At 44.0% G+C, this 16181-nt stretch overlaps 2 protein-coding genes and 1 pseudogene across 2 annotated transcripts; 2 read left to right on the top strand and 1 right to left on the bottom strand.

Annotated features, from left to right (window-relative positions):
* The first annotated feature begins 343 nt into the window (after window positions 1-343).
* Window positions 344-4099, top strand: LOC127922831 (histone-lysine N-methyltransferase Smyd1-like; annotated as a pseudogene).
* Window positions 4100-7214: 3115 nt separating this feature from the next.
* Window positions 7215-13315, top strand: LOC118387562 (threonine synthase-like 2). Its single transcript, XM_052506698.1, is given in 14 exon segments — window positions 7215-7383; window positions 7819-8050; window positions 8404-8598; window positions 8748-8900; window positions 9108-9151; window positions 9153-9227; window positions 9229-9346; window positions 9572-9586; window positions 9589-9659; window positions 9661-9725; window positions 9810-9936; window positions 12398-12552; window positions 12704-12731; window positions 12733-13315. Coding segments are annotated over 13 exon segments (1482 nt in total). The 5' UTR covers window positions 7215-7383; window positions 7819-7827; the 3' UTR covers window positions 12946-13315.
* A 1207-nt stretch (window positions 13316-14522) lies between these two features.
* LOC127922830 (isotocin-neurophysin IT 1-like) lies at window positions 14523-15161 on the bottom strand (the record flags this gene model as incomplete). Its single annotated transcript, XM_052506699.1, has 2 exons — window positions 14523-14747; window positions 15032-15161. Coding segments are annotated over 2 exons (355 nt in total), but the record flags the coding sequence as incomplete, so codon positions are not given.
* Between the last annotated feature and the right edge of the window lie 1020 nt (window positions 15162-16181).

Raw genomic sequence — 16181 nt, 5'->3', positions numbered from 1 at the left:
CACTACACTACCCCTTTACCATCCCTTATGGTTACTACCCTCACACTACACTACCCTTTACCTTCCCTATGGTTACTACCATCACACTCACACTACCCCCTTTACCTTCCCTTATGGTTACTACCATCACACTACACTACCCTTTACCCTCCCTTATGGTTACTCCCATCACACTACACTACCCCCTTTACCATATCCTTATAGCTAGTACCATCACATCACTACATCACCAACCTTATCCCTATGCTCCAGGGCCTGTTCTTTCAGCATGTGACATGCACAAGCTGATCCTAGAGCAGCTGTTACTCTGGCACTAGGCTAACCTTGCCGCCTGCTCCCTCAGGGCTGAGCTGCGTGCGCTTGGTAAGATTGCTGAGAATGAGGAGCTGACGGTGGGCTACGTGGGACTTCCTGAACGTGTCAACGGACCGCCAGAGAGCCCTGAAGCACCAGTACCACTTGACTGCACCTGCAAAAGCTGCAGCAAGAACCTCAAAGATGACCTAATGATGGCTGCCAAGGAGACCGAAGGCAACAAGGTGGGAGAAGTAGTGACACGTTGAGGGCAGAGTTGGGGCTTCAATTCATTCCATTCCAAACAGTGGGGTCCTGGGGTCCTTGGGCCCCATGCCGCACCCAGACTCACGTTGGGCACATAACCCTATCACGCAGATGGGCATCTCACAGCTGATGCACCAGAAGCATGTAGTCAAATGCACAAATGAACACCTGATCATACCTCTGAGGGCCCAGGGCCAACAACACATCACCCTAATTACTTTTCAGTTCAATAAAGTTCCATGCTTCCTCTCCCTTAATGGATCTCAACTCTCACTGTACTCGTGCCTCATGAGATCCCAACCCTAAATATCAGCTATCATAGATAGAACAAAATACATGTAGCAGTTGATATGAAATTAAGCTTTCTGATTTCATCTGAGATATGGTAACCTAATGCTGAATTCCAATTGATTGTCTGAGACATCGCAAAATAATATGAGTGACTCTCTTATCACATGACCATATCTTTAGACATGGGTCAATGCCATGGACCTGGATATGTGTTATATCAGTATCTATGTATGGGAGTTGACTTGGAGCAAATTATGATTAAGTCACAAGGTGTGTAACACAAGTATAAGTCTGTGTCCTACACTAGTCCATTTTTGTAGTTGCTGACCATTAGTCTCCTCACACAGCTGCTGTGTCTGTGAGAAGAGACTACTGGAACCTGAACACATTATACAACATTTCCTTCAATGGAACACTGTTTTCAGAGTTGTTGGATATGTCACTCTCTTGTGGTTGTCTGCAGTAGTGCATTTTGGTCATCGGGCATTTTCCTTTACTGTCAATGATCAGGAGTGAATGATGGTGGGATGTGCAATGTGCATACTCCCAAATGTTAATACACTGACGCTGTTGTCTTTACTATATTCTCTCTCTCAGCCCTCTGATGAGCTTGTGAAAGAGGTACAGGAGTTAAGTTTGGAGTGCCTGGCCAAGGTTGAGGCAGCTCGTACTGCAGGTGACTTTCATGAGGTAACAACAACAACCCCTCCTTTACCTTTTAGGGATGGCTTTGGAGTTTGGTAAATACCTCTCTTCACTGTCCCATATAATTTACTCTCCCTTTTTTGTTAAACCTGCTAAATTCCCCCTCCATCCCTCCCTTTCCCTGCACAGGTGGTGAAGCTGTGTCGTGAGTGTCTGGACAAACAGGAACCTGTGTTGGCTGATACACACCTGTACCAACTGCGTATGCTGAGTGCAGCCAGCGAGGTGCTGTCCTACCTGAAGTTCTTCTGAGGCTGCAGAATACTCACGCAGGATGGTGGAGGGATACATGTGAGTGTTTGTAATGGGGACAGAGTGGTGGAGACTAATCTCATGGACCATATGAAGATTTGCATGTCTACAACTTTAAAATCCAATTTCTACGTTTACATTTCAGTCATTTAGCAGACGCTCTCACCCAGAGCAACTTAGTTAGTGTATTCATCTTAAGATAGCTAGATAGGACAACAACATACACTAACTACATGGTCGTCGAACATCTCATTACAAATAATGGGCATTAATATGCAGTTAGTCTCCCTTTGCTGATATAACAGCCTCTACTCTTCTGGGAAGGCTTTCCACTAAATGTTGGAACATTGCTGCGGGGACTTGTTTCCATTCAGCCGCAAGAACATTAGTGAGGTCGGACACTGATGTTGGGCGATTAGGCCTGGCTCACAGTTGGTGTTCCAATTCATCCCAAAGGTGTTCGATGGGGTGAGGTCAGGGCTCTGTGCAGGCCAGTCAAGTTCTTCCACACCGATCTCGACAAACCCTTTCTGTATGGACCTCACTTTGTGCACGGGGCCATTGTCATGGTGAAACAGGAAAGGGCCTTCCCCCAAACTGTTGCCACAAAGTTGGAAGCACAGAATTGTCTAGAATGTCATTGTATGCTGTAGCTTTAAGATGTCCCTTCACTGGAACTAAGGGGCCTAGCACAAACCATGGAAAACAGCCCCAGACCATTATTCCTCCTCCACCAAACTTTACCGTTGGCACTATGCATCTGGGCAGATAGCATTCTCCTGGCATACGCAAACCCAGATTTGTCCATCGGACTGCTAAATGGTGAAGTGTGATTCATCACCCTAGAGAACGCGTTTCCACTGCTCCAGAGTCCAAAGGCGGCAAGCTTTACACCACTCCAGCCGTGCTTGGCATTGCGCATTGGTGATTTTAGGCTTGTGTGCAGCTGCTGGCTCCCAACGAACAGTTCTTGTGCTGACATTGCTTCCAGGGGCAGTTTGGAACTTGGTAGTGAGTGTTGCAACTGAGGACAGATGATTTTACTCACTTCAGCCCTCACCGGTCCTGGTCTGTGAGCTTGTGTGGCCTACCACTTCACAGCTGAGATGTTGTTGCTCCTAGAAGTTTCCACTTCACAATAACAGCACTTACAGTTGACTGGGGCAACTCTAGCAGGGCAGACATTTGACAAACTAACTTGTTGGGAAGGTGGCATCCTATGACGTTACCATGTTGAAAGTCACTGAGCTCTTCAGTAAGGCCATTCTATTGCCAGTGTTTGTCTATGGAGATTGCATAGCTGTGTGCTCGATTGTACACACCAATCAACAACGTTGTGGCTGAAATAGCCGAATCCACTAATTTGAAGGGGTGTCCACATACTTTTGTATATTTAGTGCACTAATTACTTAATCTTAAACATGTTCTCTTTTCCTCCCCTTCCCTTTGCACCAACCCTCTTCTATCTCTTCTCCTGTGCAGGAAGTTGTACCACCCCAATAACGCCCAGTTGGGCATGGCCACCATGCGGGCTGGCGTGACTCACTGGCACGCAGGGCTCATCGAGGTGGGCCATGGCATGATCTGCAAGGCCTACGCCATTCTCATGATCACACATGGACCCAACCACTCCATCACCAAGGACTTGGAGGTACACTAGACTACAGGCTGCCTCAATAGTTTGATTAACCTATGAAATTAGAAAGATAGCATGTGGCCAGTTCAGTAGGGTATAATGTTACAAAACATTCAATAAAAATGTGTGGAAGGGAGATATGATTGTCAGGTAGAATAGTGAAGTGTAAGCTCTATTGTTTACATATCTATAATTTCACCTCACTGAATACTAATTTCCCAGATTATACCAGACCAGTCTACCTTTTGACCCCTGACCCCTTGTTTCCTAGTCAATGCGTATGCAGACCGAGATGGAGCAGAGGATTTTCAAGCAGAATGAGTGCATCTACCACAGCATGAGAGAGGCTGCCCTGCAGAACAAGTCCATGGGCATGATGGCTGAGGCAGTCAGTGTTGAGGACAACGTCAAGGCCCTCTTCCACAAGCAATGAGCTTCTGTACACACCACTTTCATACCACTGAAATGCAGTGGTCACCAAATCTGCCCCCCAAAATAATAATTGGCTGGCCCTCAACTACAGCTGTAACGCTCAAAGTTCCTATGAACGCCTTACCTTTTTTGAGTTAGTAAACATTAAATCAGTATACCCACCATGTGCCATATTACCATGTAAAATAATAAATGATAAATGCAATAAAAGCGAACACTGGATAGAGTCTGGAGTCTGTTTTGCTATACATTGCAGCTCAACCAATCAAAGCTAAGGATCAGCTCTTTATAGACAAACCATAGAAGTCAATACATTTTCTTAATTTATTCAAAAAGGGTTGAGAGATCACTACATGCGCTTACTTATCCTCTTGCAGACGATGGGGCGAAGCGTCATGGTCTGGACAGATAAAGGGTGCACACAGATGAGGTTTTACAGCCCAGTTACATTTGAAGGAGGGATAATTCCACCCTTGTTGACAATTCAAACCCATTCTAGTCCCCAACCATAATACTCACAACGATGATGTTCCATGACTGACTCAATGCCCTTCAGTGAGACGTTAGCATGTTCCCAACCAGGTTCACTTTAGCCTGGGAAAGGGTTGAGGAGTTAGTGCATGACATACCATGCAAGAGTAACAAACTAGAAATTCCAGTTAGCACACTACGGCTTGTTATAAGTAGGTTTAGCACCACTCATAGAATGGGTCATGGAAAAAAAGAACACATTCAAAGTAGGAGAGCAACTGTTCATTAATCGCTACATGTGTAGACTTTGCTCCAGTTCTAAGTAAACTGATAAACATTTTATATGGTGCAAAAGCTGAACTGGAACAAATGCCTGCACACTTTGGCCCTCCAGGACTGGAATTCCCCATCTATGTAATTTACAGTTTACAGTACAAGTTAGCCAATGTGCAGGTGTGCCCATGAGGCCACAAGTAAGTGTGGGTGTGTCTGGTTGAGCAACTCACCTTTGTACTTCTCTCCAGTCATCGTCTCCAGCTTAGCCCCCTGGCCAACTGTGAATGGAGTTGACCATGAATTTGGTGTCTCAAATCAAATCAAATCAAATTGTATTGGTCACATACACATGGTTAGCAGATGTTCATGCGAGTGTAGCGAAATGCTTGTGCTTCTAGTTACAACAATGCAGTAATATCTAAGAAGTAATCTAACAATTCCCAAACAGCGACCAGCGATGAATATGTACAAATAAATATTTGGATGAGCAATGGCCGAAAGTGGCATAGGCAAGATGCAATAGATGGTATAAGATACCGTATATACATATGAGATGAGTAATGTAAGATCTGTAAACATTATTAAATTGGGCATTGTTTAAAGTGTCTAGTGAGTCTCTTTGAAGACAGCAGCCTCTCTGAGTTAGTGATTGCTGTTTAGCAGTCTGATGGCCTTGAAGCTGTTTGTAGTTTGCCCCCGGTGATGCATTGTAGACTGCATCACCCTCTGGAGAGACTTGCGGGTTGAGGGCGGTGCAGGTGTCGTACAAGGCGATGATACAGCCTGACAGGATGCTCTCAATTGTGCATCTGTAAAAGCGTTAAATTTCTTAAGCCTCCTGAGGTTGAAGAGGCGCTGTTGCGCCTTCTTCACCCCTCTGTCTGTGTGGGTGGATCATTTCAGTTTGTCTGTGATGTGTACTGCATGCCGAGGAACTTAAAACTTTCAACCTTCTTGACTACTGTCCCTTCGATGTGGATAGGGGAGTGCTCCCTCTGCTGTTGTGGCGTCTGCAAACTTGATGATTGAGATGGAGGCGTGCATGGCCACACAGTCATGGGTGAACAGGGGTATAGGAGGGGACTGAACACGCTCCTTGTGGGGCCCCTGTGTTAAGGGTCAGCGAAGATGGAGATGTTGTTTCTACCTTGACCACCTGGGGGCGCCCGTCAGAAAGTCCAGGACCCAATTGCATAGGGCGGGATTGAGAACCAGGGACTCTAGCTTAATGATGAGCTTGGATGGTACTATGGTGTTGAATGCTGAGCTGTAGTCAATGAACAGCATTCTTACATAGGTATTCCTCTTGTCCAGATGGGATAGGGCAGTATACAGTGTGATGGCGATTGCATCATCTGTGGACCTGTTGGGGCAGTATGCAAACTGAAGTGGGTCTAGGGTGTCAGGTAAGGTGGAGGTGATATGATCCTTGACGAGTCTCCCAAAGCACTTCATGATGACCGAAGTGAGTGCTACGGGGGCGATGAGTCATTTAGTTCAGTTATCTTTGCCTTCTTGGGTACAGGAAAAATGGTGGCCATCTTGAAGCATGTGGGGACAGCAGACTGGGATAGGGAACGATTGAATATGTCCCGTTATCACAGCCAGCTGGTCTGCGCATGCTCTGAGGATCGTCCAGGGATGCCGCTCTGGGCCAGCCGCCTTGCGAGAGTTAACACATTTAAATGGTCGTCTTGAAGTGGTCTCTATTCTGCTTGATCTCACCTGCATCCCTTTGCAGACCTAAGGGTTGAGAAGGAACACAGTACACATGGAACTACAGTATGTATACAAGCAATCAGTTACTATTTTAAACATTGTAAACCCTACTTTACAGCCTATGGCAATGGTGTGCTGGCTCCCTTGAGATTACAATACAAATATATATTATTTCTAGTTTGAATTTGTAGTGAAGACATCTTTAGATGAATGAATAACCGTAGCTGAGGAGCACCATAGTTCGATTATAAATAAGACAGAAAAATTCAACTGACCTAGCAGTAATTTTTGGTGCAGGCATTAAGCCATTGGATACAATAACCATTGGGGGGGGTATTTTTAAGACCACAAATAACAATAACTGTAGCGACCCTGTGTTTATAAACGCATGCTTTTGTGACACAGTCGGTGCCACGCAGGGCTACCGGCCGGGAAGGTTGAGGGTTCGCCGACGACCATGGACGAGTTCACTTTGTTTCACTAGGCCTACACTACGATCAAACCCAGCTGCAGCTAGGGGAAATCAGATTTTCAACATTTTGATACCATATTTATAGTTATATTAAATATATGGAACGAATTTTCAATTCAATATCATGGTTTGCGTTTTCAACGTCACAATAAATAGAATATGTAAATCTCAACCAACAGTAAATACATCCCTCCCTACCTTGTAGGCCTACCCAATAACAAAGGCTTGACAATCTCCGAATGTCATTAAACTTTTTGGTGTTTTGTAACAGATGTCTCTTTCCATTCATCTTTCCGCTTCATAGTTTGGATTGATTTATTAATTGATTGAATTTATTTGTCAGATAATATCAAAATGTGGTTGTCTCTTATTAAACTCCTTTGAATGCAGTTTGCTATAATGACCTGCAGGTGACGCTTTAGAGTAGATATTTTTTAAACGTTTGGCACCAGATTGACCTCTTTACTTTGAAATTCGAACTCTGGTGTTGCACCAATACAGTTCCCCGGGTCATCTCGTAGCTACAGTACTCTACTTCGGAGCTAATTCTTTTTATAGCAAACGGACGGTAAATAATCCTAATTTAAAATTGTATGGACTAGATGCGATAGTCAGCAGCATTGAATTTACCTAACCATAATTTATTTCAAATAAATAAGCTATAATATGTTTTTCAACAGTAGTTTACTGTACATTTAAACTGACAGTTATGTTTTCTATTATGCTATGTATTAATAATGCAATCTAATCTCATAATTAAAACATTAACATGAACACATGTTTTGAAACTACAGTAGGCTGACTGTTATGCATTATAATAATGTTATTACATTATAGTCCAATACTCACTTATGAACTGTTGATCCGTGTGCCCAGATAGATATGTCTGCCCTTGCATCCTTATTGTAAATGATTCTGTCAAATTGCTACAACAATGAAGCAAATTTAACCCAAAGGCTTATCATCATACTATTTTTCAGCATACTGTTTTGACTACTGACAGGTGTCAGATATGCAGTACTGCAGCACGCGTGGCGGTGTCCAGGGTTGGGACTTTCAGGATGTTTTGTTATCGGGATATGCACCAGACGGGGGGATGTTCATGCCTGAGACCCTCCCCACCCTGACCCCTGATACCCTGAGGTCCTGGAGCTCCCTGTCCTACCCACAGCTAGTGACAGAGGTCTGCTCCCTGTTCATCCCTACAGAGCTGATCCCTCGAGCAGACCTAGATGGTGAGACCTGGAGGGTTTGGGTAGCTGAGTGACACGTTGATGGATTGATTGATGGTTGGAAAATATGGTACAGTTAGGTGTAAAGTGAAGAGGGTTTGGCACATGTTTTTTCTACATCTGGGTGTATATCAAAATGAAGCAACTCTGTTCATGTCCCTTCCTCACCGCTTTTCCTTCACTCTCTCTCTCTCTCTCTCTCTCTCTCTCTCTCTCTCTCTCTCTCTCTCTCTCTCTCTCTCTCTCTCTCTCTCCTCTCTCTCTCTCTCTTTTGTGTGATCCTTCTGCCCATCTCACACTCTCAATCTCACTCTTTCACACCTCTCTCCTCTCTCTCTCTCCCTCCCTTGCCCCAGGCCTGGTGAGTGCGGCCCTGTCTGGGTTCGCCGTGCCAGGGGTGGTGAGCTTGGCCAGGCTGAAGGGTGGGCTGTGTGTGCTGGAACTCTTCCACGGTGAGACCCTGGCCTTCAAGGACCTGGCAATGACCTGCACCGTGCGCTTCCTCGACTACTTCCTGCGCAAGGAAAGCCGGCGCGCCATCGTATTAGTGGGTGAGAAGGGGCACTTTGGGCAGCATTTGGAGTGTTTACATGTTTAGTTACATGCTAGGTCTATTATGTTGATGTATATTACATATTACGTGTCTTAATAGTGTCCTCCTATCCTCTTCCCTCTCCCACGCTGCGGCCTACCTTCCTAGGCACATCTGGGGACACGGGTGGTTCAGCCATCCAAAGTGCGAGAGGCCTTGGTGGGGTAGACGTGGTAGTGGTGTACCCCCGGGGCCGCATAACTCTTGTGCAGGAGAAACAGATGATCACCTGCCTGGAGGACAATATCCATGTGTTTGCAGGTTAGAGACAGGGCCAAATAGTATGCGGGAGCAATATTCTAAAGTGGCTTCCTCTCCCTGCCCCTTTGATAGTGAGAGATGATGGCCATATCATGGAAAATATAGGAGTTTTAGTCTTCAGTAAATAATGATCTTACCTTAACCTGTGATAAGATGGTATCATTGGTATGATAACACAACCCTAATTTTTCTCCCCTGCACTACTAGCGGATGGCAGTTCTGATGACATCGACGTGCCCATCCGTCGATCACCAGTTTTCAGACCAGGAGCTGGTGAAACAACACAGCCTGATGAGTCTCAACTCAGTCAACTGGTCTCGTGTCATGGGTGCAGCTGGCACACTTCATTTATGCCTACCTGCATGAGTGGGCTGGAGCAGGCAGAGACGGGGGCACCCCTACCCGCCTTGAGATGGTAGTGCCCACAGGGGGCGGGAATATCGCTGGTGAGAAGTTTTACAATGACAAAGTGTTTCCACTACTTTTTCCCATTTTTGCCCCTTTTTGTATATATTTTTTTGATTAGAGATATATTTATATTTCTTCCTTACTTTTTTGCTCAAAGAGGAAAGGAAACTAAGCCATTTGAGAGTATTGGAACATAGCTCATGTTTTTCTGGTTTTCCTTAATCTCTTTCATTCTTTGTCTGTCTCTCTGTCCCCTCTCTCAGCCGGCTGCATTGTGAAGCAATGGGGATACCGCTGTGCCTCGCTGCCATGACGAACGCTAATGACATAGTGCACAGGACTGTGCAGAGTGGGGGACTTTTCCATGGCAACCAATGTCACGCAGACCATGGCCCCGGCTATAGACATTCAGGTGCTGTGCGTGATGGCTCATCACTTTGTTTAAGGTTTAAGAAGTGTGTGTGTGTACGTACTGTGGCTAACACTGTGCTCTCACCCCAGGACCCCCTATAACATGGAGCGTGTGTTCTGGCTGCTGTCTGGTAGAGATGGAGCCTGGTAAAGGGGCATGATGGAGGAGTTTCAGCACTCTCACAGACACACTCTGCATGAAGCTCTCCACAAACAGGTCAGATGTATGAATACAAAATGACATGTTCTTGTAGAAAGATAAGTGCCCAGTACCGCTATTGTTTAATGTTCTCTCTCAAATCACCACATACTTACCCCTCCCCCTGACATCTCAGTCAACCAGACAGGTCCTACAGGCCTAGTTTTGTCACACCAAGACTACTGCCCAGTTGTGTGTTTAGGTGCGGCAAAGAACGACATAGCAAATTGCAGTTGGGTCCGCAACAGAGCAGCACTTATTGTACTTAGATGTACAGTAACGTCAAAAGTTTGACACACATACTCATTCAAGGGTTTTTCTTTATTTTGACTATTTCCTACATTGTAGAATAATAGTGAAGACATCAAAACTATAGAATAACACAAATTGTATCATTTAGTAACCAAAAAATCCAATCAAAATGTATTAAATATTGTAGATGATCAAAGTAGCCACCTCTTTGCTTAATGACAGTTTGCACACACTTGGCATTCTCTCAACCAGCTTCACCTGGAATGCTTTTCCAACGGTCTTGAAGGAGTTCCCACATATGCTGAGCACTTGTTGTCTGCTTTTCCTTCACTCTGATGTCTAACTCATCCCAAACCATCTCAATTGGGTTGAGGTTGGGTGATTGTGGAGGCCAGGTCATCTGATGCAGCACTCCATCACTCTCCTTCTTGGTCAAATAGCCCTTACACAGCCTGGAGGTGTGTTGGGTCATTGTCCTGTTGAAAAACAAACGATAGTCCCACTAGATGCAAACCAGATGGGATGGTGTATCGTTGCAGAATGCTGTGGTAGATATGCTGTTTAAGTGTGCCTGGAATTCTAAATAAATCCCTGACAGTGTCACCAGCAAAGCAACCCTACACCATCACACCTCCTCCTCCATGCGTCAAGGTGGGAACCACACATGCAGAGATCATCCTTTCACCTACTCTGCGTCTCATCCGACCAAAATACAGATTTCCACCATTCTAATGTTCATTGCTCGTGTTTCTTGGCCCAAGCAAGTCTCTTCTTATTATTGGTGTCCTTTAGTAGTGGTTTCTTTGCAGCAATTCAACCATGAAGGCCTGATTCTCCTCTGAACAGTTGATGTTGAGAGGTGTCTGTTACTTGAATTCTGTGAAGCTTTTATTTGGGCTGCAATTTCTGAGGCTGGTAACTATAATGAACTTATCCTCTGCAGCAGAGGTAACTTTGGGTCTTCCTTTCCTGTGGCGGTCCTCATGAGAGCCTGTTTCATCACAGCGCTTGATGGTTTTTGCAACTGCAGTTAAAGAAACAAAGTTAATGAAATTTTCCGGATTGACTGAACTTCATGTCTTAAAGTAATGATGGACTTTCATGTCTCTTTGCTTATTTGAGCTGTTCTTGCCATAATATGGATTTGGTATTTTACCAAATAGGGAAATCTTCTGTGTACCCCCTACCATGTCACAACACAACTGATCAGCTCAAACGCATTTATGAAAGAAATTCCACAAATTAACTTTTAACAAGGCACACCTGTTAATTGAAATGTATTCTAGGTGACTACCTCATGAAGCTGGTTGAGAGAATGCCAAGAGTGTGCAAAGCTGTCATCAAGGCCTAGGATGGCTACTTTGAAGAATCTCAAATGTAAAATATATTTAGATTTGTTTAACACTTTTTGGTTACAACATGATTCCATATGGGTTTTTTCATTGTTTTCATGTCTTCCCTATTATTCTATAATGCATAAAATAGTAAAAATAAATAAAACCCTTGAATGAGTAGGTACGTCCAAACTTTTGACTGGTACTGTACATGGAGGGTGAATGCCAGTAACACGCATGTCAATATCTCCTGGCTCAAAGTTGAGGAGAGATTAACTGCATCACTATTGGTCTTTGTACCAGGTGTTGAAGGTACCGAACTGTCTGTTCAAGCGGTTGGCACACAGTTCGGACACTCATTGGTACCACACAAGACATGCAACCAGAGGTCTCTTCACAGTCCCCAGGTCCAAAACAGACACGGTGAAACACACAGTATTAAATAGAGCCATGAATACATAGAACTCTCTGCCACCCTAGGTAACTCAAACTAGCAATAAAATCTGATTTCATAAAAAATCAGATGGCACGACGGGGACTGGGCAGAGAAAAACAGACATTTTAATGTATTTATTGTATTGTATTTTGCATTGATATGTGATGCGTGGTTCTCTCGCCTGGCTATCTTAAGATGAATGCACTAGCAGTGGGTCGCTCTGGATAGGAACATCTGCTAAATGACTAAATTGTGATGTAATTGTAGTGCTATGTACACTGAGTGTACAAAACATTAAGGACACCTGCTCTTTCCATGGCAAAGACTGACCAGGCCAATTCAGGTGAAAGCTATGAGCCCTTATTGATGTCACTTGTTAAATCCACTTCAATAAGTGGCAGCAGCTAATTGGGGATCCTAATAAATACTACTCCTCCCCTCCTCTCTCTGTCTCCAGTTGTCTCAGGTCATCACAGCAGGTGCAGTAAGAGATGAGGGGATAGTGGAGACCATGCAGAGATGCTGGAAGGAGAACCAGTATCTACTATGTCCCCACACTGCAGTGGCTGTGTGGCATCACTACCATTATCCCCCAACTGCAGGGGTCAACAGGTAAGAGACACAGACACACACACACACTTTTAGTGTTTTACTAAATAAACACATTTCTTAGTTGCAGGCTCAACCATTTACATAATGCATCATGGCTGCATACCGAATACCGCTGTCTAGCTCACAATTTTAAACCCCTTCCCCTGTCTAGGTGCTGCATAGCAACAGCCTCTCCGAGCCAAGTTCCAGGCGGCGGTGCAGAAGGCAGGGCTGACCCTTGACCTCCCTGAGGCAGTGCGGGCTCTGGACAAGATGACCACTCGCTACCTGACCCTGGAGCGGGGCCAAGACTGGGGCAAGGACTGGGAGTGCATGCTGAAGCAACACATCCAGGCTATAGGCTCAGCCAGGCAACGTGGAGTGGCCTACTACTCAACTGTGGAGTGTAACTAGTTATTTAAGAAATTAGGCTTATGGATGCACACTGATAATTCAGATGGAACTGTTAACTGGCATTTGACATTGATTATCATAAATAACAAACACTTATTAACTGATGAGATTGTTTTATAAAGTGGATAATAGACAACTTACTGTTAATACCAGCAATAATATGCCCACAGTTAGATGTTTTATGAACTGTTTTGAAGAGATCAGTTTTATATGATCAGATATTGTTACAGTATAAGAAGATTGTTTATTGTATACGTTTGATCAGAATTCAGATGAAATGGTGTAATTGCCAAAAGGTGTGTTTTGCAATCAAACTTCTGCACAATTTATTGCCTGACCATAAATGCTGACAATAAAAGTTGCAGAGGCAGTCATGTGTGCAGGAGTAATTACAGTAAATGATTAGAACAGAACTACGAAGCCAGCAGCATACCACCTTGCATACCACTGCTGGCTTGCTTCTGAAGCTAAGCAGGGTTGGTCCTGGTCAGTCCCTGGATGGTAGACCAGATGCTGCTGAACGTGGTGTTGGAGGGTCAGTAGGAGGCACTCTTTCCTCTGGTCTAAAAAATGTATCCCAATACCCCAGGGCAGTGATTGGGGACATTGCCCTGTGTAGGTTGCTGTCTTTCGGATGAGACGTTAAACGGGTGTCCTGACTCTCTGAGGTCATTAAAAGACCCCATGGCACTTATTGTAAGAGTAGGGGTGTTAACTCTGGTGTCCTGGCTAAATTCCCAATCTGACCCTCAAACCATCACGGTCACCTAATAATCCCCAGTTTACAATTGGCTCCTCTCCCTGTAACTATTCCCCAGGTCGTTGCTGCAAATGAAAATGTGTTCACAGTCAACTTACCTGGTAAAATAACAGATAAATAAAAATGATTAGGTTTTTATTCCCATCACTACATGTAAGAGAGACAGTGTGGTGGTGGGCATGATGCCTGTCAATATTGCCTTAAGAAATTTCCCTGCCATAGGCTTTAGCATTCACTTCCAGAAAGACATAGGACCGTAGGTTTATATGGGTAACATGGGTTTCTCTCACAAGCTGTCGGTTTGTATCTTTGGATAAGACCTTTTACAGCCCGAACTCCTGATCTATTGTACTGTCAGGCAGCTGAGAGGGACTTTGGTCTCATAAAGATGATGTCAGAGGTTGTTTGACTCAGCTCTGTTCCTGCTCTGTTCATGCATCGTAAAGTAAGACATATACATATACAGTACACACAAACACAAAAACTCATCCATACCGTTTATATATTTCAGCAACATCTCGTGGTGAGTTTTAGCGTGTGTGTTTTGGTAATGGAAATACTTGAGACCCGAGTTGACTTGAAACATGCAAAATGACTAACCAGAAAGTTATGTTTTTGTACAGTAACCTGCATTTGTCTCAGAGCACAAGCCATTACACAAGCAGTTACAAGCAAAAACCCATATTTTTACATCTATATATATCTGCTGTAGAAAATGTGTACATACTGCAGGTATGGCCGACTTATGGAAACATGCAACAGATTTTTTACACTATCCTTCAACTCAGGACTGTCCCTGAAACGTGAATAGGCTGGTTTATTGGTGGACTCTGTGGGAAGGGGTGTGGCTAATCATGTGCAGTAGCTTCATCAGTAGATCGTGGTCATGGCTACAGCTCTCCGGCCACACAGGGAAGGTCAGGTAGTTCTCACTCCACACAACTATCTGCCTCTGGGGAGCCCCATGTAGCAGCCCATCCCTTCCCCACAGCAGATACTGGGGGCCAAAGCAGCGGCCCCTGTCGCCAGGCCACGACATGCACTGGAAAGATAATAGGAAACCGAAAGTTATAGTTACATTGTTATTATAGATAAAAGTGATATATTTATAGAAAAGGAAGTGGTTTTAAGCTTTGTCGTTTAACAAAAAAACGGTACAATACAACATACAATATTGACGTACAGTAACCTGATTTAACTGTGCAATCTCAGCCCTTCCAAGGTAAGAGGCAAGCCTCTATGGCAGGCAACCACCAATCTAGCTCTATAACAGGCACACAGTTACAATAAACAGTAACAAAGTGGAACTGCTGAGAATGACAGTACCTTTCTGGATGGGAAGTCTAGTGCTGATCTCTTGCCTCCTATGGGGCGGTTGGAGATGTAGCAGGCAGTGCACACAGATAGCAGGAACAGCAGACAGAGGACTGAACACTGGGGGCGACAGACATTGCCACTGAGAATGAAGGAAAAAATATTTAAGTTTTATAAAGTGAATGCGTCTTGTCTCAGGATAAATATAATATAGTAAGATTAATCATAGTCTATTGTTGCAATATTTTTTTTTTTTGCAAATGTCTGTTACAAAAAACATTTCCTGCAGTTATGTTTTTTAAGATTAAAATAGATTTAAAAGATTGTCAGAGAAAATACATACTGTTTGAGACACAAAATGACACACAATGAGTTCAGCTTTCCACAGTTCTCATACATTCTTAAACATTATTGTATGAACAGCAACAGTAGGAGGGAGGATGTTAAGGGTAAGGCAGGAGCTATGACTTCAGAGTTGTTTGTGTGTGTGTGTATATGTGCGTGCGTGTATGAGAGAGAGAGAGAGAGGACATATTTGAGTGTGCGTGTGCGTGACAGAGAGAGGGAGTGTGAGAGAGGGACGTATTTGAGTGTGTGTGTGTGTATATATCTTAACTCAGCCTATATAGGCTATGTAACAGCTAATTGGAGAAAAGGAAACTTTAGATGAAATAAGGCGAAGCAAGGATGATTAAAGGTTTATTGTCCTCAGAGGGTCCTGCATTAATAATAAGAGCACAGTTGACCTTGACACCTACTACATGTAGTCTTCTGTTTCTCATTATGTTTTGTCCTGGACAGATCCTATACATTTAACTCAAGCCATTATTTGAACACTTATTTCCACCACAACTTAATTTTTCCGAATTACACTAATTATTTCTCAGTCCAACTAATGGAAAAACGTCAATTGATGTCATAGGCCTACATGATAATGATGAAAAATGAACATTGAGAAAGTGTCACGTTCTGACCTTAGTTCCTTTGTTTTGTCTTTTGTTTTAGTATGGTCAGGGCGTGAGTTGGGTGGGTTGTCTATGTTAGTTTGTCTATGATTTTGTATTTCTGTGTTTGGCCTGGTATGGTTCTCAATCAGAGGCAGCTGTCAATCGTTGTCCCTGATTGAGAACCATATTTAGGTAGCCTGTTTTCCATTGTGTTT

Source organism: Oncorhynchus keta, unplaced genomic scaffold (genome assembly GCF_023373465.1).
Source record: "Oncorhynchus keta strain PuntledgeMale-10-30-2019 unplaced genomic scaffold, Oket_V2 Un_contig_27311_pilon_pilon, whole genome shotgun sequence".
NCBI classification, from domain to species: Eukaryota; Metazoa; Chordata; class Actinopteri; order Salmoniformes; family Salmonidae; genus Oncorhynchus; species Oncorhynchus keta.
The sequence above is the reverse complement of the archived record's forward strand: the minus strand, read 5'-3'. Positions and strand labels throughout refer to the sequence as shown.